At 31.1% G+C, this 25957-nt stretch overlaps 1 protein-coding gene across 1 annotated transcript in view; it reads right to left on the reverse strand.

Annotated features, from left to right (window-relative positions):
- Positions 1 to 584: 584 nt before the first annotated feature.
- The window catches only part of LOC125066436, a 125097-nt gene continuing 99724 nt past the window's right edge, over positions 585 to 25957 (reverse strand). Inside the window, exons 6-9 of the mRNA XM_047674506.1 lie at positions 20970 to 21103; positions 11408 to 11624; positions 8989 to 9081; positions 585 to 712 (exon numbers count right to left, since the gene is read on the reverse strand). Coding sequence (XP_047530462.1) covers positions 585 to 712; positions 8989 to 9081; positions 11408 to 11624; positions 20970 to 21103 — 572 coding nt within the window. The remainder of the gene's footprint in view (positions 713 to 8988; positions 9082 to 11407; positions 11625 to 20969; positions 21104 to 25957) is intronic.

Here is a 25957-nt window from a genome sequence, read left to right on the forward strand (position 1 = left end):
AAAAAATGCTAAGCACGTTAGTAAATGTATGTACGTTATCACAACACGAGTAAATCGCAAAAACAAGCAGAGCGTGTAAGTTCACAATGAATAACAAGAATGATGCGGGCCGTAATGAGATTTTCGTCGGGACGCGCAGGATAGAAACAAAGAGGTCAATTTGTCCTCCAAACGCCTCAGTGATCCACGGGTTATCCCATGAAGCTGGAAATACGAGTGTCTATATCACTCGAAATCTGGTGGGACTGTATAAGATAAAGGTCGGATACTCGAGCGACGAAATATAGGCTTTTTGAATTCTTATATGTTTTCTCTTCACTTGTTTATTGGGTTAAGGTGAATTTATTTGAGTTTTATGTCGCACTTGGTTTAATAACAAGGTCGAATTATCTATCGGTAAGTGTGAAAACAGAACGGTTTCATTGTGAAATAAAAATAATATAGTATAAAAAATTAAACAGTCCTTTTATTTTGTCCCAGATTGAATAGGTTTTTGTAATGGCAAATAATGATCTGTATTCGATGGAAAACCAAAATTATTATATTTTTTGATACTTCATTATAGATACCTTTTTATGACAATGCTATCTTCGACAACGATCGGCGAGGCTGCGGGATCGACATACGCGTCCGTGGTCCCCATCCATGCCTATCTCCACTCGTGGAGCTTCCTTAGGAGAGTCCTTAGGCGTTACAGCATACTTAGTGCCATCTATGTAATTAAAACGAATCTAATGTACACATACACATCATATGTCTATACCAATACAGCGCTTGTCAATGAATTATACTTCTATACACTCGAATCCTCCCTCGCGGGGATGTCAGCAGTCATGTAATGAGATGATCGATAGGCTTTTAGAATGTTGATAACATATTTTTTTGAACTTGTCGGAATTGACTGATGCCTGAGCGTACAAAAAAATTGTCTTGTCTATGGTTTTAAGCTAATGCTTTTTGAATGATAGACAATAATTATGATGTCTTAATTAAACATTATCGTATTAATATTTGATACTTCAATCTTAACCTTTTTTTATATCTTATTATTATTTTATGTTTTAAGTTATTTGATTGTGATTTTAATAAATTTATGTTATAAATATAAGTAGTATTGAGGTAATGAAAGTCTTCCATCAACTATTTAAAAGTGATGCATATATTGTTTTACATAAGTTATAATAATGTAATTAACCTTTTAGGTTACTGTATTTTATATAGTAAGCGGTTAAACTACAATTAAAATACAATAAGAGAAATACAGTACATAAAATATATTAAAATACTATTGCAATTTAAAAAAAATTGTAATATTCCATTATAATTATACATTTGTGTATATGTAATTATGAAGTGGGTATAAAAAATAAAACCTTTTTTTTAAATCCTAATAAAATATTATTTTATCTGTGATTAAATATTGCTTAATAAGTTCCATATTAATTTCTGCTTTCTTTTAACTCAAATTACGTCAAATTTCAGTAGCTTTGTAGGAAAAGTATAAATATTAAAATAAATACTTATTTTGCAGACGTTACGATTCCAAGTAGAAATTGTAACGTCTGCAGAATAAAAAAGATGAAATAAAACACATTGTCTTGTGTAAATTGAACGTGTAATACATTTATATTATAAAGAGATAAAATTTCACATTTTGTAAATATTAGACATTTTCGTACAAACACAGCTGACGCACACGAATGAATAATGTCGTAAACATTCATTACTAATGCTATCCAAGTGTCGTGTCACTTACATGATATTTAATATTAACATCGATTTACATGCTCCATAAAACGAATTTCTCCTATACTTTAGTACATTTATTGAGGAGCTTTGTTTAAAAAGGTACAGTCAGCTACTTTTACTTTTAAATAAATCTTACGTTGTTTCTTATAAAAAAATCTGACAGTTGCTTCAATGAACGGATATAAAATGATGTATCTGTTCATACAAGATACTGAAAATAAGTTAATATGTATACATGTATATAAGGCAACTGTAACAAAACATAACCTGAGGCCTTCACGAGTCTTAAGAATAAGTTAATTTTTTGACAACAAGAATCACACACAGAATCTTATTAAATATACTTAATGATCATTATAATGTCCTTTTATATGTTTTTTTGCATTCGCAAAGACATTTATATACATTTAATTAATTGTTTATATATAATACATTTAGTTCACAAGTACAAGCAATGTGATTGACTTTGTAATGCCTTAATTGACGTACAAGAGCAATACATACAAAAGAGCAAAAAATAAATTCTCATGACCACAAACATGGTGAGAAAACTCAGGACTGAGAGTAAATTAGAAATGGTATCAATCATAATTTGTCAAGACGTTAAGATATTAGTCTCGTTCATTTTTAATTTAGCACAGTTTTATTTAACACTTTTGGAGTATGTGGTGACTGGTGAGTGATGAAGCTATTGATATATATATCGCACGAAATTATATTAATAATTTCGTGCGATAGACCCGATCGAACCTATCCACAATTATATATCTTTAAAAATAATGTTTTTTTTATTCGACAACATATATCCGAACAATTCGTATAATTGTGATAGTTCAATATTAAATCTATAAAATTCAATGACATGACAGTTCAACTGGCGGCCATGTTTGACGTTTACAGGTGACGTTTTAGATGTTTAACTATCACACCGTTTAAGAAAAAGTTATATGTTATATGAAAAGTAAATGATAAACCGTATTTGTTTCGTCCTATTTATTTTACCCGAGCAAGGCCGGGTTTTCATCTAGTTTACAATATTTAGCAGCAAAATTATACTTGCGCTAAACCGTATGCCATTTCTATAGTACTTTCGGTTCTGAGCAACTAGTAACCAACTATAGTCTAACTTACAATAAGGTTTATATAAGAGTGTATAGCAATAAGGAAGACATCGATAGCCTGCATGAATTTTCTCACAATAAAGATATGTAATTCTATATTTATATTTTATTTTAATACAAAATATTCACGAACTATTAATGGATAGATATGCCAGGGAATTATGTTAGGTTGGAAACACACAATATTTGCTAAATTTAAACAATTTCAAGCTGAATTTTTACATAATATTTTTTCAAAAATATAATTTTGCATCTCTCATCAGAGAAGAAAGTTAAATAATATTTTCTTGTTTGGATATTCTGTAAGTTAATCGATCTCTGGAGTCCGTAAAAAATGTGTTACATTCATATAGTTAAATCAAATTGTTTTCTTGTACTAAATATAATGTGATGCGTCCCATAACAAGGAAATACGTAACGGTATGTTTTGTAAATAATAAGTTAAAAACATATAAATATTTAACACATTATCTACACAGATTGAAAGAAATATTCCACATCTATTGTCCGCTGTAAAGCAAAGTGGAATAAACCACAAATCTCCAAATCTCATGAATAGTAAAGAAGGTCTTTGACCAGTTACTCCACTTTTTTATAATTATACACATGTCACGGGTATCAAAGCCGTGATATTATAATTCACTAGTTACGTTGTAGTCGCACGAAATTTTGACAATTGTCATAATATCATATTACGGATCAATTACTTCTGATTATAATAACAGCAATGTTACTTTTATATGACTACTGTGAAGGTGGCGATATAAAAAACAATATAATGTTAAAAATACATTAATATCCTGATAAAATAAGTAAGCGGAATTTATATATACATTATATGCTTAAGCTTTTAGTGGTATATATATGTCTGGATAGATTGTCAAAGCTGAGAATACATCGAAAAAAATAGTGGCCAACATTTGGACTTTGAGTACGCGCACACTATTAGTCGCATGACGTCTGACGTTTGACGTGTGACGTATGCCGTATGGCTTACTTGTATGTGAATGACGTTTAGTGAGTGTCAAGCGTATCACGCACACCAAGATATAAAAGTTGACTCGTTTGTTTTAGTTATTTTGAGCGACACTCTATTAGATATATAAATAGTCTAATATTTATTAATCATTTAATTATGTTGTTAATAATGATATGAGATTGAATAATTAACACACATTAAGATGAAGAAAAGTTTTTGTATCGAGTCTATTTTAAATGAATATATTAGTGATTCTTATAAATTAAGATTTATACGTAAATGGTTGAATAATATTTTTTACGTAATACTATAACCCGGATAATAGATGGACAGAATCAAATCTATTAGACTTACAGTCTTGAATCGAAATTTTAACAAGATAAATAAAATTTAAAACTAAGACACGAAATTTAAATTCATTTACAGAACCAGCAAGCACTATTTTTCATCAATAAATAAAAGAAAAAAAAAATTAGTGATGCAATATGTTAAATATTTTTAATAAAAAAACTACTTCAGTAGTTGACTATTTTAAGATTCACGAATGTTGTATTGACTGAAATATTTTAAGGTCTTGATAAAAAACAACTTCATTAAAAAAGGCCGGTGACCCGCTTTAAACTTTACAACCAAATTATCCGCCTCTGTTACATTTGGCATGTGTTTAATTAAAAGAAGAATTCACCAAATTAAAATGTACTGTCTCGTGATTCAGATTTTCAACAAACTTTATTTTGCTATAAACTAAAATTCCAACATTAATTATGCATGACGGAAGTTATAAGAAACATGACGGAAATAAAATTGTAGTAATTTAAAGCGAAGTCGTATTTTATGAAACTTTCCACCTCGGCCGTTTCTTAAAGTGTGATATTATTCTGAAAATATTTAGAAAAGCAAAGAGAAAAAAAAGAAGATGATTGAAAATGGTTATAATTATAAAAATCCATTAAACTATACTAACTATATATTTAGAGTAAAACTAAATAATAAAATATTTTTATATAATATGTTACCGGAAATGTATGAAATCTAGGAATTGTATATAATTCTAATATCGTATTAGGAAATAAATAAAAATTATGCTTTAACTTTGCTTTAACTTCAATTGTACTAATTTCCTAGGATTTGTATACAATTCCCAGATTTCTTACTTTTCCGGTAACATATACATTAAGTTTATATATACGCGCCACGCACAAGCAAGGGGTAAAAGAGCGACAGAAAAGAGGTACATTGTAGGCAAAAAAGAGCGTCATGCTGTTTGCCGTCATTTCACACGACTGACCCCTAACTCGCACTAATAGATGTCGATCGAAAACGAGTATGTTAATGACGGTGAAAGCGATTCATGAAACTATAGCTAAAATTTATGCAATTTATTTTATTCATTCAAGCTTGAAGCCATCTCGCACAACATTTATATATCCTTATAATTTTACTCACTTCCTAATATGATATGTTTTAGTTACGCCATTATACCTAAAATGATTTGCTATGCAACGACCATCAGTAGCGCCATGATTGGATAGACTTATTCAGTCTATCTCGCTGTTTCGCGTTTTATTTTATATCATTCGTTTCGCTCGCCAACATGAAAGAAAATAACGCAGTTAGAATTGAAGGACGCTAATTCTCTTTGAAGGAATACAACTTTGTGAAAGCATTTGAAAACGTGTCCGGGATTCCTTAAATGGAGTTTGTGTTACTTTGAGTGAACTCACAACCGTTTGGACATATCGATATTTAAATTTGCATGCAATGATAGAATTAATGAAGTGACAATGAAATGGTCAAATAATCCTCTAATTGACTTTATGTGATATTTTTCAATATCATAGTAAGTATATTGTAATCAAACAATATATCTATTTTACACCTATGTTTATATCTAAGTAATACATTCTGTGCTAGACTCTCTGGGGAAATCGCAAATATGAGTTATGAGACACTTAAATGACATAAAGGCTTAAGTGCCATGGTTGGCAGCAATTTTATGGTATAATTAAAGATTTGTGTTCCGCAATGCCTATGATTATTAGATGCAGAAACCACATTCGCTCAGGTAACTATTACTGCCTTCTTAAAAAAAAAAACATCACAGCAAAAATTTAAAGACATGATATATTAACTATACCCAAGTTAATAGTTATTACGATTCTCCAAAAAAAAGCACTGTAATGGAGTCTACACAATACCAGTCGACTCGTCAATAGCCGGCGGGCGTTATTTCAAGAGAATCATCCATATCGTCTGTACTATCCCTGCAGTCATATCGACTGATATTTCCACGACTTATAAGCGGAATGCGGAACTTAATACATATGTTCACGCCGCTGACAGTGTTTTCTTACGTCGACTCTTGACGGCGGATCGTTGAGTTTGTTGCGCTAAGATAATTTACGTCAAAAATGTACAAGTATATAAAATTTAAAAAAATTAAAGAAAAACTTACAAGGTCACCGGATGTCAGCTTTCATTTGCAATTAAAGACAAATATTTTTTACACAAAAAAAAGTAGATTGCGGCAAATATTTCATCTTTATCATACATAAAATTAAATATACATTAGTATTAAGATTTTCATAAAATTTAATTAACTTAGGTTAATGATTATTAAAATTATTTGAATATTTTAAGCTAAGAAATATATTATAACGGAAATTCAATTATACAAAACTTATTCGTGAAAGAACATTAATTGACAATGTATCTTTAATTTTTAGCCATACATGTTTTAAAGTATATACTAAATATTTCATGAAAATTTAAATCAACGATTTACGGGTGTATTATAGAAAACAATTCAATATCACTTACACGTCCTGTGACGTCATCTGTTAGAACGAATGAATGAATGAATGTGTTATCAATACTTTAATTTAATTATTATAACATATTAAAAAATGGAAATTAGGAAAAGTATTGTTACGCTGGCGCTACTCAACTAGTCATTTTTAATTATCAATAATATTTAAAGAGCCAACTATTAAGACGTCTAAAGGTATATCGCAATTGTAAAACATATATATATATATATACTATCTACAAAATAATTTTAAATAGAACACTCTAGTACAGTTACGTTATAATAATTTTTGATTTCAAGGGTATATATTTATATTGTAATATGATAGACTTTTGAATTGAGAAAACAGCTAAATTACTTAAAACATTTTATAAATACTCCAAAGTTATTTATTAATATTTTATACAAAGTATGTTAATATTTTAATTTTCGTTTAAAAAGAACTAATTTATGCCTACGCGTATAAAAAAATATAGCCGCTACAAGATTTGTATCTTTTTTTTTTAATTTAAAATGCTTAAGGACAGACTCAAAACAATTAAATATTCAATATTAATTGTTTGGATTCAAGTGCTTTCATGTGACTCGTGTGAAGTACCTACCTACGCGAACGCATTTATAGTATTTTGTTTTTTAATTTTAATTAAGAAGGTTATTTAACGATATATATTCAAAAGAGATTTGAAAGGCTCTTAAGTTTAAACGTAGTTTGCACTCCCTAGCAGCGGTAGTTAGTGGGTTAAACGACCCCTAACGTCCTAATTCAGTCTCATAATTGCGTACATAAGTAAGTGAAAAATTGAATATACAAAGGATCCAAAGAAGCTCCGCATTGTGTTAGGATGAAAAAATCAGGAGTAAAAAATCGTACTAATTTTTACATCAATATCAATCATGCTTCATGACTGTATGTTCGTTCAAAAATTGCCTATCAATTTATATCAGACATTACGACCTGCGCACACAATGATACGAATAGACGATCTATATTATATACTGTCAATGTAGGAGTTTTGCCACAGCAGCCAATCACAAGGACTAGATATATTACATTGCATGTGTGTGCGCCAACACAAGCGCATTATGTATGAACTCTACAAGTATACCTATCACAAAAATAATCATTTTAAGGTTTAGAATAAGTTTTGTTTTCTGAGAGAATTAATGGACCATGTTCAGGTAAGTTTCATTTACATATCTTTTCGTGTGTGATGAACGAAAACATGCTGCTTATTTTGGTAGTAATTCTAAAACATACAAAACTATGGTTATTTGTAGCCACTTAAATTGCCAGTATTTCTCTATCGTCGTTGGAACCTTATACGGGATATATACATATAAACTGTGGCACCTTTGTTGTTATTCTGTTCGTGTAGTATGCGCAGGTCTTATTACATACAATATCGACAAATAGATTCTTTTAAGCTCTATTGGACTATAATAAATTACAAACATTTATATTTGGTAACATTCTATACAAGTAGTTAATTTTATATTGACTTAGCTTATTCTATAAGTATAATATATTTTATAGAAAATCGTTACTATTATATATTTATTAAGGTTAAAGAAAATATATATACAGAATTTTCTGGAAATATTCTGATGTTAATAAAATGATATGTTCTACACAGTTGTTTCACATAAGCTGGATTGTTGGAAGTTTAATTATATACCTAAATATAGATTTAGAAAGTACAATTACATAAAAATCGATAAACATAATTATCTCTTGTGTAATAATTGACAAAATACTAAGTAAATTATATAAATGATTCTTCATTTATAAACAGAAAGAAAGAAAAGCTACGTCTTTACTGTCATTACTGACTTCTTTAATTAACATATACTATGTTTACGAATTGTATTTTTTTATACAATCAAAATTTTTACAATGTTTTTTCCAGTGCTAACTCACCTTAATCGTAAAGACGAACAAAAATACGAACGTTGATTTTAAACAAATGCCGGTTACACGAGTATTAGTTCGTTCGTAAAATTATCAAATTATGTAATATATTCATATATTATAACATATATTTTAACATACAGTTGGAATTTCTATTAACTTTTATCCGTTGAGTATACTTTTTCAGTAAACACTGAAAAGTTATTCACAGTATAAATTAACTCTTTACGTTAAATTATATAAAATATCAGAACACGAGTATATTATAATATAATCTCGATCTACGATAAAAATACAACGTCGAATTTTATAAAAACATTTATAGCAACAAAATAATCGTGGCATATAATATGTACACGGCTCTACATATAGTTTCTCATCCCATTTAATACAGCGGTAATCAATATTATAATAATACTACGGCTTATTATTAAATCGTTTGAGTGATTATGTTCTAGAGTAATTATCTTAACAGGTAGCTGTGTCGGCGCGGGTTCCATTCGTATAACGTTCACTGTGAAATAAAAATAACGTATTAATAATTAATATTAGTTAACATAAGTTGTATGTATCGTACACGTAATTATGACTAACATAGAAAATGAAAGAATAAAGGGCTTAATTATATTGTTCCTGTACAAATAACAACCAATATGAACCAGCCCTCTTATTAAGTGTTTTTTTTTTTTAAATCAATAAAATTTGATTCGATAAGTTTGAATAGAATTGGGTCTGCCTATGGTTAGTACTGTAAGACGTTGTCTATATTTATACTTTTTTTAAAGCATTACGACAAGCAAAAGGGCCAACTAAAACTTTGGTCCCGTAGACATTGGCGCCTTGAAAAATTTTATTAATTCTTTACATCGCCACCAATCTAAGGTGCTGCGGTTATATGTCTCTTATATCTATAGTTTCACTTGCTCCCTCACCCTTCAAACCGGAACACAACAGTACCAGGGCCGATTCACGCCGGAACGGCAGAGGCCGTCAACGACCGGTAGGATATGACGAGGCAATAAAATCAGTTCCGGGCAATACCGCTCACAAGACGCGTGCAGCCGCGCGCCCTTTTCAAACTTCACAAGCGATTTTGGTCTCTTAGTTATGTAGATAAAGTGAACTGACACACTGAAAATGCTCGCCGCGCTGCTGCTCTCCCGGTATTAATTGAGCCCTAAGCATTGCGTTTTAGCTGTAGAACATATGATGAGTGGATGGTACCTACCCAGTTGGGTTTGCACAAAGCCCTACCAAGTTCTCGTTACAAATTTTAGCAAACTAAACATATTCACTAAATAACTTTGATTGACTGGGTCCTTTTACATGTATCATACTTTTAAAATAATTATGTAGATGATCAAATTTAATTTGAAATGAGATTGCTTAATTTTAAACTCTACCTCTTTGTAATGACAGGCCAAAGTACTCAATTATTATGCGAAGTAAATTAAAATAGGCATTGAAACATAAAACTTTGTTAAACAAAATTGATGAGAAGTACTAATAGCAGCAGTTCTTTGAATCATGACACTAGTTCCTTTTATCGTTTACTTAGTCCATTTATATATACCTATAGATAGATTGCCGCACTACAAAAGAACTACATAAGAACGTCATACTATAAATATTATATTAGTGTGCGTGACTTAGTGGCCAGTCGATGGTCACTTTTTTTTTGACGCGTCTTCTGCTTTGACCGTCTATCATATAAATAAAGTTTACTCATTCTTTTTAAAACTATTTGAAAACTAAATTACCGTATGGCAATAAATATTGTTTTCGATTTTTTCACTAACATAATAATGTTCAATGCAATGCCATTGAGACAATTAAAATGTCCATAATATGACATAACTGCAAAATGTATTAACATATTTTGATTCATTGATTCGATATTATAAAAACGAAATCATACGAATTCATAATAGCTGTGTCTCTTACATAATTATATATGTACATCTCGACACGCGTTCGGCAGCTGCGGACGTCATCAGTACTAATTCTAAAATATATATTTAACTAAAATATTTTTAAGTTAATTTAATAATATTAAAAACGTTTTTATTTTAAATAATAATCTTGTATAATATTATGATCTTGCAGTTTATATTCATAAAATTTTCATTGCGTTCAATGTCCAATTGTGTATCGTCATCACGAATAAATTCAGTTTGAACGCGATTGTGATTGCAAGTTATTAAATTTTGGAAAAGTATTTTCAACACAGCGAGAGTTTTATAGTATAACATAATATAGTAGGGCCTTTTGCAAGTCCGTCTGGGAGGGTACACTCACACTACCACACTCACCACCTACAAACAATCTCAGCAGACATTCTATCGCTAAACAGCACTAATAATTGTTTTTGTGTTCCGACTTGAACTTAAACTCCTTAGTTCTCGTTGTCTTAGTTCCTAGAATTGTGGTACATTGGCGATATAAGGAATTGTTAATACTCTAAAAACACCAATGTCTAGGCAATATAAATTGGTGCTGGCGACCACTTACCTTATGGCAACATTCAGGTGAAATCATACATCAGATAAGAAATAAAATATATACAGAATAAAACGAAACGAAAACATACGTTATGATTTCGTTTCGCGAGTCTCGGAACTCCGACTTTTATATATATGTATACATGTGGCTGCTCGTCATTTATAATAAATATTTAAAAGAACAGTTAAAATAAAGGCAAAATATTATGCAGGAAAAAGAATATCAAGATTCATTTCATTATTATTCTAGCCTGTATTTAGAAAAAGTATAAGCAATAGATAATAATGGGTGTACAGTGATAAAAAAATCAAAGGCAAAAAATATTTGCACTAACTTACCCGTAACTGTATGGTTTTGCACATCCGCAAACCCGTCGTTGAGGTTTGCGTAACTGGGTATGGTGCTGAGACAGGTGATTTCAACCGTCTGATTCGGGAACAGTTGCAGGTTAGTGAGGGGAAACCGTAACGAGGAGTTGGTTAAGGAGAGCGGCATACCGTGATGATGGCGGTGGACGTTAACCGTCCCGTGAGGAATGGTCAGCCTTTCATCAACCTGGTGGAAATAAAAAAAAACCATTTAAGTGGACCCCTTAATAATAAACAAAATAAACAACGAGACAAAATGTTGGTCAAAATTATCTCACAGAAAATGTAAGTAGTGGTTATCCAATTTTTTTTCTATCCTCCCTTTTTTTAGGAAATTCAATAAGGATTATCCATAAAAAATACTCATTTAACTTATTTAACTAAGATGTAAAATAAAATAAAAAATAAATAATATAAGCAAATTATTACGACAATTCACAACTAGATGGCGTTAGTTGTACTTTAAATCGCGCTATCGTTTGGTATAAACCGATCCATATAGTGTCTGCGATGCTTCGTATCTGTCCTCACGATTAAGTTTTCCTTCACCGAAGAGTACGGTATTTACATACCGATAGAATTTTTGTTCGTCTAGTACTTAGGTACGAAGACGTCTATAATGAATAAAAACCGAATTCAATATATCTATATATTTATGTATATATATATATATTAATGGTATGAATATTTATTATAATGGTGTATGAAGTTATGAATATGAATAATTGGAGTGGCTAGTATCTGCAACTCTAATAATAAATATTCATTACCCTCTCTGCAACTAATTTTTGAGATGTGATGCTCTTTTTTTAGGGCTCTTGGACTTGGAAGGTTTCCATTGGAACCGTAATTGATCTGAACGCTTTCTTCCAAATTGAAATTTATTGTTGACGAGTTTTTAAATAATATGATATACTGATTACTTCACACAAAACTGTCAAACAGAGATTAATTAAATATTATAAAGCTAAATCCGTCACGGCATATAATAGATGTTTCACCAAAAGTAAAATTAATTTGATTTAATTACCCTTTAACGCAATGTTTTCGTATAATATTAAGTTACACATCACAATATAAGGCGATATACCTTATATTGTGATGTCTTCATTTAAATTACTGTAGAATCAAATATGACTACACTAGAAATAAACTATTTACGATGATTAGTTATTTTGATTTTTTTGGCAATAAATCAAAATGATTGCATAATATGGTGTTCAAAAATGAATTGGTAATTTTATTTAATAGTTTTATTTGACGAAATAAATTTGAGCTAACTTAAATTTGTTTTAGAGTAATTTTTTTATTAGACAATACAAACCGGTATGTCCCTGCATTTTGAAACCTGTAATATTTTTGTAAGTATCCATTTAAATTACATGCTGTAAAGGGTCATATTGACCTATATTAAATGCATGATGTACCTAAGGCATTTAATTGGATAGACATATACCATCATGGACTTTTTTGAAGACCTTTGTAAAGTGTACTATACTGTAGTACATTATCTTGATAAATCTTGTAGGGTCCAGCCAGTGTTTGCAATGTAAGCTCAAAAAAAGTGTTTACGTACGATATCACAGTAGAAACCTCTAAAATTATCAATTTTCTCTACTATACTTAAAAAAAACCGCATCAAAATCGATTGTGTGATTTGAAAGATCTAAGGATACACAGGGACAGACAGATAGTGGTAAGTGAAAATATGGGTTATCTATAAATATTCAATCTATAAACTTCGACGTATAGAATTCTAAATATAAAAATGTCTGCGGATTCTTGTTACAGAATTGTAAAGCAAGTTGCTGAAATGTATTGACTTTGCGAAGTCGGAAAATAGAAGGTCTTGATTAAAAATATAAAAAGCACCATAACAACTCCTTAAATTTAACAATTTAATAAGATTGCCCTGAATTAATGATTAAAAAATTTACAGCGAGTGTCACTCGGCATCATTTAGAGATCTAATGATACCCAATAAACCCAAACCTGTTTGTGCATTTAAAAGTCATGTTATGATATACATACTCATAGCTCTCATACTGATAGGGCTCATCATTAGGGAAAAAACATCTTCTAATTGTTTACGTGAAAAATTTGTAACTTATCACGTTGTTAATTGTGCATCCCTTTCATTATTTATATGTCTAGACAGACTGTCAAAGCTGAGGACGCGGATTATCTAAGGTGTTTTTTTTTAACTTGTAACCTAAATGGATATGAAGTATAAGTTTCATTAGGATTTAAGTCCTTTGTTTACTACGTTTTATTAAATTAATGAGCATAAATTAAAGGTTGTTTGTAATACAAGGGTATTTTCAAAATTGGAATAATAAGAGGAGGTCACAATAAATAACGTAAATCTATTCGCTATCGAACAAATCACAATAACGTAAATGGGTTCATTAAAATTGTCCGTCGCGTCCCGCCTCACACCACCTCCACCTGTTATTAGCCGCAAGACGTTCACGACACCCAATATTATACCGCTGTTGTGGTACAGTGTTGAGTGAATGTCAAATCCAAACAAGTACAGTACTAAATTTTTTAAAACGGTTGTACTTGTATCGCCAAGATGTAACTTTCTAGTTTGGCTGCACATATAAAAACAACTATATGTACATATGTTTGCGTGGGTCGAATTATTCAACCATTTTGTACGTGGTCCAATCTCGAGTAGTTCCGGAGTATGCATTAAGTTTTGTTATAAAAATACTTGGTCTATATTTTAAATTCATTATTTCCCAATAGAAATGGTTCGTCAATTTTACGACAGTAATTGTGTAAGCAAATGAATGCCGCTTGATTCATAGTCCATTGCGGTATTGTTTCAAAGCAATAGACGCGTTGTGTTTTGTTAACACGGAACGTAAATGAACGCAATCGATATTGTTGTGTGTATTTTGAACATTTCGCGGTACGGATGATTTTGTCATTTCCTTGTCAAATGGAGCATTATATTATTTTAGCTTTTGTTTGTCTTTATTTTAAGATTGTTAAGGATATTTTCTGGTGGATTAAATTTAGATATTATTCTTTGTTGTTTTTAATAAAGTAGTTCAACCCAAAATCGTCTTAATGATAAAGATCATTTATTTTAATATATTTTCTGCGATATTATTACGCATAACTTAAACTAATTTTAACATAAATTGCGAACTCTGTATATTTTGACAATGCAATCAACGTTACGAATGTGTTAAAAGCTCGATTTCCATTTATGTGGTCATTTATTAATCTATAAAATTTTTATGGTCGTACACCGCTGGAACAGTGGTAGGCTGTATAATTTTAACAACCTTGATATCTGACGTTTTGTTTGAATAAATCAAGAACTGAAGGGATGTAAAAATTTAATAGTTTCCGGCTTTGTTCGTAAAACAGCTTACTGGGATCGGATCTCATTACTTACATAATACTCGGCTGTTGCCCTCTGCTAACGAAAAATTAAGATTTATTCATTAGGATAAGTAAAATGTACAATATAAAATGTTCAAAGCTATTCTTATAGTATTTTGTTACGAATTAGTAACAATGAGGACGTAAATAAATATTTACAGATAATATAACATATAAATTTAAAATACCTTCCATATAAATCAAACCCGTGGGGACTGTGCCAATAATACTAGCAGCATTTCCCTGTTGAATCGCAATTACGATTTTCGGGGCGAAAAATGATCCAAACCCTCCTGTCACCAGTGAATACGTTGGGGGTGGAACCGGTATATGTTTTAGAAATATTGATATTTTATTAAAGAAACACATGAGAGAAATGTTTAACTTTATTTTTTTTTTTATATATATAACTTTAATGCTTTAATTTTTCTTCTACTAAATAAAATAAGCATAAAAATATATGATTTGAAAATGGACGACACAAACAGCTAAGTAATATTTTATTTATTCAAATACATGGAAGACTCCGATATCGGTATCTAGTTGTGCGTGAGCGAAGAATCTAGACTGTTCCATATCGATTATCAAAATTGGTTTAATAATTACGTATTTAGACGATATGAGTGTCATACACACTAAATTGTCACTATTAACAATTTCGATTTATGGATAATTTTTAGTGATATTTTAGTTTATTTTAATAGTATTCTTATATTAATGATTGGTGGCGATGTAAGGAACTGTTATCAAAAACCAAAATATACTTTAATCAAGTAAGCAGTAAAAACCCCTTTTTAATCGTTATTTTATAGTTACCATCAAAAGTTAATATTTATTACAGCGCCATTGCAGAGGTGACCACATACCAACAGGTTGCATTTGCCTGTCCGCCTTATTATATCATAAAAAAAGTATCTCGGGTTAGGTACCTTTCCTAAAGATAATACTACTGTTATTATTGCATCAATTGTATTATAACGAAGTAATATGCGTTAAAACACATGTTCATGTAAAATTATAGCAAACACGCAAGATTAAATAAACATTTCATGATTTTAGGATATGAGCCGGAAATGCAAAGCGACGAAATCATTAAACGGACAACAGTAATGAACGGCCGATTGATTTCAAATTAAAACAGTTGGTTTCAGCTATAAAGTACAGCAATTACTGCGTTGCTCGTGTTATTTTTATATAACAGCTTTATATAAAATTTAATTCATTTAATACTGTTTGGTTCTTGTCATTTTAAATGCGTTAAATTTGTATTATACGTCAAATAAATACGTAAACTTCAGTTGTTTAAGTTTTGATAGACTTTATCGATTTTTATGAAAAAATACAGAACGGTTATTTGGTTTCACTTACAAGCAGATAAATAATAAATTGAAGGAGTCATTAATTTTGAAACCACAAACGGAAATTTCAGTGTTATTTGTATAGATCAATGTTAGTCGATGAGAGGTAATGAAATGATCAGAAACGATGCAAAATTAGATCCGAGCCAAGATAGTAAACGAATTAATTAATAAAATCTTACCCCAAAAATCATTTCATTGAAACGTAAAAAACGAGAAAAACAAATGTATTATTTTTTTTAAATTTTAATTATAAGAAAATGGCAATATTAGCAATTTAGTTAGCAACAACAATATATGGGAAGTAGCATACATACAAACATTAGCAGCCTGTAAATTTCCCACTTGGAGCATATTCCACCACGCTGCTCCAATGCAGTTTGGCGGAAATATGGGAAGTAAGAGTTAACTGATTCCAGCGAGTTAACACTTATTATTCGTTTTAAATAATTATTTAAAAAAAAAAAAAGTTATTGAAATTTTTTTTGAATATAGCAAAGCAGACTTTGGACACAAGTCATAGAAGCTAACTTAAATCGATTATATAACTAATTAGTATAGCTTTAAAGTCTATTTATTAATAGATTATATTAAAGATTGTTTTTTAATTATTGTGTAAATACATTTAGTATTTACACAATAATTATTTACATTAAGGCATTGCATAATTGTGTACAAATAAAAAATATTATTATTATTGCATAAATTATGACCACTGTGAATGGTGGCAAGATATACTATGTATATAAATATATAGCATCGTTTATTTTTTATACTTAATTAAAAGACAATTTAAATAAAATTATGTTGCGATCAGTTGCCTTAAACTGACTGCCTGACCTGACTGACTAACTGCCTGAGAGGAAGATAATTATTTGCATGTATACAATACATACAATATACATAAGCTATTCTCAGAAAACATTGAAATGATAATATTTTTTATAATATTAAATGGCGGACGGTAATAGGCGACACTTAATCACCCGATGGTAAGTCGTCACCACTACGTACACATTGACGCTGTAAGAAATATTAACCATTCCTTATCCCCAATGATTTTCTAAACCATGTGCACTACTAATACTAAGATGTTATGTCCCTTGTGCATGTATCACTGGCTTACTCACCCGTCAAAATACAATATATACAGAAAACAAAGTATACTTTCAAAATAATACATTTATAAAATAAAATGATTAGTATGTATGTATTTTTTAACTTGACTTAAAGTTATAAATGTCATATTGCTTAATTGCTCAAAAAATGCCTAGGGACCGTTTTAATTTCAAGGTAAAAATAAGTGCGGAAGAAATATAAAATAAAAAAGTTCCTATCGTCCTCGAAAGTTAAGTTACTTACTTAATTGAACCCCTTAAGAGGTAAGAGAAATCTCCTAGGGGTATTTAACGATACTTGTATAAATAATAAACAAGTAATATATACTAATAGAGCCGAGATGGCCCAGTGGTTAGAACGCGTGCATTTTAACCGATGATTGCGGGTTCAGACTCAGGCAAGCATCTCTCATCTCAGGCAACACTCATGCGCTTAAATTGTGATAATTCATCTCGTGCTCGGCGATGAAGGAAAACATTGCGAGGAAACCAGCATCTTCTAATATCGACGAAATTCTGCCACATGTGTAACCACCAACCCGCATTGGAGCAGCGTGGTGGAATATGCTCCGAACCTTCTCCTCAAAGGGAGATGAGGCCTTAGCCCAGCGGTGGGAAATTTAAAGGCTGTTAATGTAAAAATGTAATATACTAATATTATATGCGAATATAACGCCTGTCTGTTACTTCTTAACGCTTAAACCGCTGAACTGATTTAGATGAAATTTCGTACGGAGATAGTTTGAGTTTCGGGGAAGGCCATTGGCTAGTTTTTCCTTTTTTTAATTCAACCAAAGATTGTGGGTGACAATAGGTAAAGTTTTTTAGAACTCGCGCAGGTATAGCCGCAGGCTCATCTAGTGATCAAATATAATATAATAAGCAGTCCTATCAAAATACACACAATATTCAAGTAGGATTTTACAAGCACGTTTGATTCTACATTTCACATAATTATATTAAATATAAAGTCCATCGGGTACCATCGGTTCGGAAGAAGATTCTATCGAAAAAACCGACTAGAATTACGGTAGGCACAATATTCCAAAATCTAAATTAAAAAATTATGTCATAGAAATGGAATTAAAATATATATACCGCCTGATTTTCACCAAATACTAACTCCACGTTTTTACATTATTAAATATAAACAGACGTTTTAAATTTAAATATAAATAAATATAGCAACATTCAAAATATCCACGATCTTTTTTACATAAGAATTGTTTCCATTAAGTCCAATTAATTAATTCCTAACGTAAATTACTTTATTTGATTTTATTATTAATATAAAATAATTCACATTTCTATATACTATTTCGCTTAAGTAAGCACGATGCACAACATCATTACACCGAGAAAAGTTACGATACGTTTCATCACAATCTTCGTATTGTTGCCCATTTAACCTAAATGCAGTTTAAAACGAAGCCGTGTTCGAGAACTCGTTTATTAAGACAACCTAATTTAATGTTTAATCCGTTGTTGGATTCAAGTTACCTGCTAAAATGCGAGTAACTTTATTACCTTTGTTTATTATCAAATTTTAGGTTTGTTAATGCATTTACTGTAAGCGTCAAGAACTGGTTGTAATTTCAATAGTATACCCCAATATGAGTTGTTTAGGAATAAAAATAGCATAAAGAGGTAAAAAACTTATAAATGTATATCTATTAATATCTTAAGGCATACCAACAATGATTTCATAAACCTATTTATAAGTTTAAAGACAGGCGAAATATTTCGTTCTGTGTGAACATCATTTACAGGTACAGATATAAAGTTTAAACTATTATAATGTATTACATAAAATAGTGCAGCTCATTCATATACTTCCAAGCTGGTTGACCGAACTGCGCTTCCACTGGGATTATTTGTTACGATCGATTTATCATCTCACAAGAAATATACCATAATAGTATACCACTTATAGAAATCTTTAAGCGGTTCAGAAAAAATAAAATATATTTATTTATAAATATTATCTCCGAAATAGATTAGTAAACAGTGTGATGAATGATGACAGATGAACGTGAATATTAACGGAAGATTCCGGATTCAAACCAGGGCAAGAACCAATGACGTTTTCATGTTAAGTACATGTAAACATTTACGTTAATAATTCATCTCGTACTTAGAAGTGAAGTAGTGAAGTGAAGAACATGAGGAAAATAGCATCTGTTGGATGAAATTACGCCAACCTGCGTTGAAATATCGTGATTGAATAAACTGAATATATATATACTATATATACTCTTCAAGACGAAAAGGAAGTATTTGACAAGATTTTATTTACTGTTTGATAATTACTTAATGATGTACTAATTTCGTTCAAAACATGATTGATTATGTCGTCCTGTCCAATTTTGGTTACAGAGTCTAATCTCAAGGGAAACCAGCTAACTAAGCAGGGTATTAAATACTTAAGTGTGTGCGCAAACACAGAAGAACTTTCTATTCTCTCACTCTAATAGGTTAGTTTAGGATAGGATGGCAATCCGACACGACCGGGTAGAGTGAACAAATCCAACTTCCAGACTTTGGGCTATTACTGAGAACTTTTCGACTGAAAAACCCAATAACTTTTTAATAGTCTGACTTAGGGTTTGAACTTCGGGATCTTTGTCTTTATATCTAGTCACTAGACCAATGAGGCAGTTGATCATAATGGTATCACTGTAACCTGTATCAGGGTATCAGGGTTAAAAATTTAACAGATCATACAACATTGGTTTTATACATCAAATAACATAAATAATAAAAGCAAATCACTTCAAGCGTTCAAATGCACCATGGACGTCAGGCCGATGATGCAAAAGGCTGGTTAAATTTCGCACATAGAATCGAAATTTCAATCGAAATTTCATGATGTCACCACTCCACGCGTTAAAATTTGTAAAGTTACTAAATTAACATTTAGTTAAGTTTCAGGTACAATAATTATAATTGATGTATTTAGTAATAGCGGGACCAATCACAGATTAGACCATATCATATCTACTAATATGTATAAAATCGTTTTGTCTTCACTGTCTATCAATGAACAGACAAAACTATTGAGTTTAGAAAGCTGAAATTTAAAACATAGGTTTATTACGAAAATAATTTTTATTTGAAAATTTTAAGTTTAGGTAGATATATGTTGTTGAAATTGCGGTTGAGCGTTACCGATAAACATGCCTTGCGAAAACCTTCCACCCCCTTTGCTCTGTATTAGCGGGGAAAAGTGTCATAAGTCGATAGGTTCATTTATTAGGCGAAGGAGGGATTGCATCGTGATTTACGCGCATCGATTACGTTTTTTTTTTTTTAATAATAAAAAAATATATTCTGCAAATATAAGACGAAGGTTCCCTTTGTAATTATTGTGTTATTGAAAATATAAATGTAAAAGAATCCTATATTAGAAAAATAGCCAATAATAACAAATCCACAAGTTACTTTGTGTAGTTCTTTCTATTACTTCTAATTATTTTTTTAAGAAATAAAGAGGAAATGCTACATATGATGTAAGGATTACTGAAAAATTAATAATCAATATAACTAAAATGATGGCACAGATATCCACGTCTTAAAGGAGTAATGGGTATGAATTTTATTCCTACGAAATTGGGACAGCCGGCTAGTAGGTAATATTGTATACATTATACTTACTTTTACATTATTGATGAGCCACGTTAGGTGTGGCGCGGGATGCGCCGGTGAGCTCTGACAGATAGCCTCTAGATCGTCATTGGACGAAAGTTTTTTATGTTTAATCTTGATTTTTGGACGGTATTTTTGCCGAACTGAAATCAGACAAGAATAAAATACAGTTAAAACAACAACAAAATCATATACAATATTGATATATCTATTATAATAATTCTGATATAGAGCATAACATAATACCAAACAACGGAATCCTAAGGTTTTGCGTAATAAACATTTTCTTTGTTTAAGTTGGTTCATTAGCTATGCTATGAAAAAAAAAGACGAGTCAATACATGAACAAACGTAGTCTTTTAAAGAGCGACTCATAGTAAATACTAGAAGCATAGTGTAAAATAGCACAAAGGCTATCACTGGACCATGCAAAACTCAAAGCCGATTTTACGATCGCGCACTTTTATTCCACTTCTATCGTTAAAAACGTACACATTCTATTCACAATAAAGAGATTTAAAAGCTTTCAATTTTTTATTCAGTATTGACAAGTGGACCTGATCATGACTAACAGCGGTATTGTGATAAGTAATCATTCATTAATTGTCAATCTTCCAACTCCTATGCAAATATGTATATAAAACACACGTATTGTAATGACTACTCAGTTCTCTGTGGCTCACTTAATAAATGGACGTGTATTTGTTATAAGTTCTCATTTTACTTGCGAACTGTCCCTCATAATACAATCTCTAAAATGTTATTTCAACGATATGAATCTTAATACGTGAACATTAACAATTCAATCGTATTTGATAACTTTGGTTTATTCACAAATCGTAAGGCGATATCCGTGTATTGGATGAATTTCAAATACATGGAAATAGACAAATCAACTGTAAACTATTTGCGTGTGGAATAAGTTCTGGTTTTCGAACATTTACAGGATGGTATTAGTAATAGTAAAGGTAATTCCGATATTTTATTCTAATGTAAATAAATGATACATTTAAAAAATAATCGAATCGATCAATCGTTTCAATTAATATTTTTGTAATCGAATATTTTCAACAATTTTAAATTAAAAGTTTTAGACAATCTATCTTTCTAAGTAGCATTTTTTTATTAATTAATGGCTTTATATTGTTTAAGGAGTCATTATTTTAACGTTATGTCTTTTTCTGAGTATCAAATCTAGATGACACAATGAGTGAAATAGGTTTAAATAGAACAGAAATTTACTTGGTGGTAGGGCTTTGTGCAAGCCCGTCTGAGTACCACCCACTCATCAGATATTCTACCGCCAAATAACAGTACACTGTATTTTTGTGTTCCGGTAAGAAGGGTGAGTGAGCCAGTGTAATCACAGGCACAAGGGACATAACATCTTAGTTCCCAAGGTTGGTGGCGCATAGGTGATGTAAGGAATGGTTAATATTTCTTACAGCGGCTTTGTCTATGGGCAGTGGTGACCACTTACCATCAGGTGGCCCATATGCTCGTCCGCCAACCAATGCCATAAAAAAAAACATTATAAGTAAAGCCGTTAACTAATATAATAAATACTTTGTTCCTCTGAGAAATAAGTTTACTTCATGAAATAATGTGTGGGCTCAGATAAGAACATATTTTCCTTTAGTATTTTTCTGTTTCAGTGTAAGTAAAATTAAAATTCAAACGATAGTGTCCGATTCAGAAATGAATACCAGTATCTCGTTAGTTTTCGTTTTCCGTGTGGAGCTAAAATACCGTTTACATACATATGTCTACATAAAGAATTCTAAATGAACTTCGAACAAGACTAGCGCAAACATTGTGCAGTGGAACGCACGATATTTACGACTATAATACCCAATTAAAGCGGACATGTATTGAAAATACATGCATCAGATTAAAACAGTTGAGACAGTTCTCATTTAATTTACATTTCCAATATCCTGATAAAACGGCCAATCAAAATGCGACGAACACCGTCACGGTATAAAAATAAGCTTCCCTATTACGATAAAATCAAAATACTAACAAACAGTACAGAGTCGAGATTCAAGCGAGACTGGTCCACCTGCTTGTACCGTCACTTTTTTTAAAGTAATTACGGTTGTCTACGGCTTATTACGAAGTTTCCTAATTCAGATGACGTCATCCAGTCCCATGATCTCGACTCTTTTCTAATTGTTAAGAAACAAACTGACAGCGAACAATGTGAAAATATACAGTCAAGCATTAGATTCGTAATTTAGAAATGTGAGGCGCAGTCGACGGGATGAGGTAGCTCTCCAGGCTGATTAGTCTTGGAAGAAAAAGAAACGCGTGATGTCGGCGGCTGCACCTTACATTTTTAAATCATGACTCTAAAGCTTGTTGCTCTTTTAACCTACTTCAAGAAACGTAGAATGTTATATTTTATACGTATGTTTTTCGCAACGAAGTTCTTTTACGCGCCTTACAGTAAAGTGAACTGATAGCCCCTTTCTTTATATTTTTCTTTCTCTCTCTTTCTATTTATTATTATCTCTTTCTCTTTATCTCTTTATCTATCGATTTATTATATACGTTTTAATATAACATTATTTAAACTTATTTTTTGTTGCTGTACTTGACTCTTAATTACGACTAGTAGCTCGCCCGAAAAACTTTGCGTTTATTCAACAGATTACTAGGAAATTCGATACCCACGACATTTAATTTAATTTTAAACTGACGACGTCTGTTCGCACGTTTTATATATTTTTTATTCCGCCATAGCGCCGCTTTCTACCCGGAGAGTAACTTCGTCCGCTCTCTAAAATCATAATAATTTAGTAAATTGCAAATAAGAATCCTCTATATTTTTCTGCACATCTACGGCTGGCGCTCTTCAATATAAGCTCGCTCTTCATAACAATTTATTATGTGCAGCTCGATAGCTGATTGCAATTTACTAAATAACAGATACAATGGAATAAATAAACAACGGTTTTGTCCGAGTGATTATGGGACGATTCCCATAATCACTCGGACAAAACCGGCTTACGCTATTAGTATATAAGACATTGTTCCTTATCATTTAATTATTCTCAAACGTTGTTTTTTTATTCCATTGCATCTTAATAGATTTTTAATACATAATATATAGGAAAAGCAACTTCGTTCTAATTGGGTGAACACAACCTCTATTTTCTTAATGTATTTTCACCGACTATTTAAGAACGATTTATAATTTTCATTTGAGGTAGATCCTCAAGTTAAAAGATACATTTAACACGTACAATAAACATAACTATACCGTACTTTGTTATTTAGTACTTTCGGATATATTTAGTTTAATAAAACGTTTACAAAATTACGTGATGCATGATTATGGTATTTGTACTAAAATTTAAAATATACGAATCCTATCAATTCGATATTTATGTCAGTATTCGTGTTATTGAGTGTTAATGGTATTTTTATACAAGAACAGAATACGCCTTCAGTCAAATGTTATAATACAATTGCACTGTTATTATTTTAAACTGCTTTCTTAGACAATACGACTTCACATCGTTTACAAAGTATTACAGGCTTTTAAAAATAATCTTGCAATTTTTGTTTTTAGAAGTTACCAATGTTATCTTTGAATTAATGTTAGTTTAATAGGGACATAGATACATACATCCGTGATATCCCAGTGGTTAGAACACGTTAATCTTAACCGATTATTGCGGGTTCAAGCCTCGGCAAGCACCACTGAATTTTCATGTGTTTAATTTGAGTTTATAATTCATCTCATGCTCGCCGGTGAAGGAGAACATCGTGAGGAAACCCGCATGTGTCTAATTTCAACGAAAATCTGCCACATGTGTATGTAACAACCTGCATTGGAGCAGCGTGGTGGAATATACTCCAAGCCTTCTTCTCAAAGGGAGAGGAGGCCTTAGGCCAGCAGTGGGAAATTTACAGGCTGTTAATGTAATGTTAGCGGGGACAGGATGGGATAGTCAGGATTTAACTTGCTGGATATTATAAATTAGCATTATATGTACTTTATAAGCCTAGATGACCTATTGTAAAAGTACGTAGACCTATGACGTGTAGGACAAACCAGTCATTATTAATAAATCACGCAGGCTTATAACTCAATGATATATACATTATTTTAAGGTGGTTATCCACTCCAGTCAAACAGCTCTCTGCTGTACAACACACGTTATTATCTTGTGATTTGCAAAGCCTTGACGTCTTATGGTATGGTATATCCGATTGGGTTATATTATTAACTGTGTCGGTATCTACGGACAATGACCTAAAACTAATTAAAACAAAATTAAAACGTTTCAAAGATTTTCTTCGTTCAACAACAAATTAGTGAGGATGGTCGTTCGTGCTTAAGTTCCGCAGTCAGGAGATTGTCTAGTTTCTAAGAAATAGTGACTCGGCGAACTACTTTGATCAATGTGTAGTGGTCTATAACTTTGTAATTTAAGTGCAATTTGTTTGAAGATATCAAGTGTTACATAATAGGTTTGAATAAGTCTGAGGTACTTTCTGATTCTTGTGAAAATGGTCACATTATTATCACCCTTTTTCAAAATGGCGGGTTTAAATAGTGTCCATTCTTCTCCGCCGGAATTTAAACAACTGAATATCAAACATGATGGTGCAAACAAAATTATCGTATCGCAATGTTATTATTATGTTATGAAGAAGGAAACTTGGGGTAGAAAATAGTTGAATGTTTTCGTTACGAAGGAAGCTATATAGGAAGGGCAAGTGAAGGTCTCAAAAATGTGTTACTGGTCTTTATGTAGAACTAATAACCTCTCTTGTCGTCACGCAAGTAAGATGTGATCTTTATTAAAAATACATTTTTAAAGAAAATAAATCGAAACAAATTTACTTCAAAGAAATCTTTGATCTAAGCTGTACTGTGCGAGTACAACCGACATCTTTTTTGATATGTTTATACTAAAAAGAGTGAGCCTTACAGTAATCGCATATGACATAGTGTAATGGTGACATAGTATCCTGATAATTGA

The sequence above is a fragment of the Vanessa atalanta genome, chromosome 9, assembly GCF_905147765.1.
Source record: "Vanessa atalanta chromosome 9, ilVanAtal1.2, whole genome shotgun sequence".
Lineage (NCBI taxonomy): Eukaryota > Metazoa > Arthropoda > Insecta > Lepidoptera > Nymphalidae > Vanessa > Vanessa atalanta.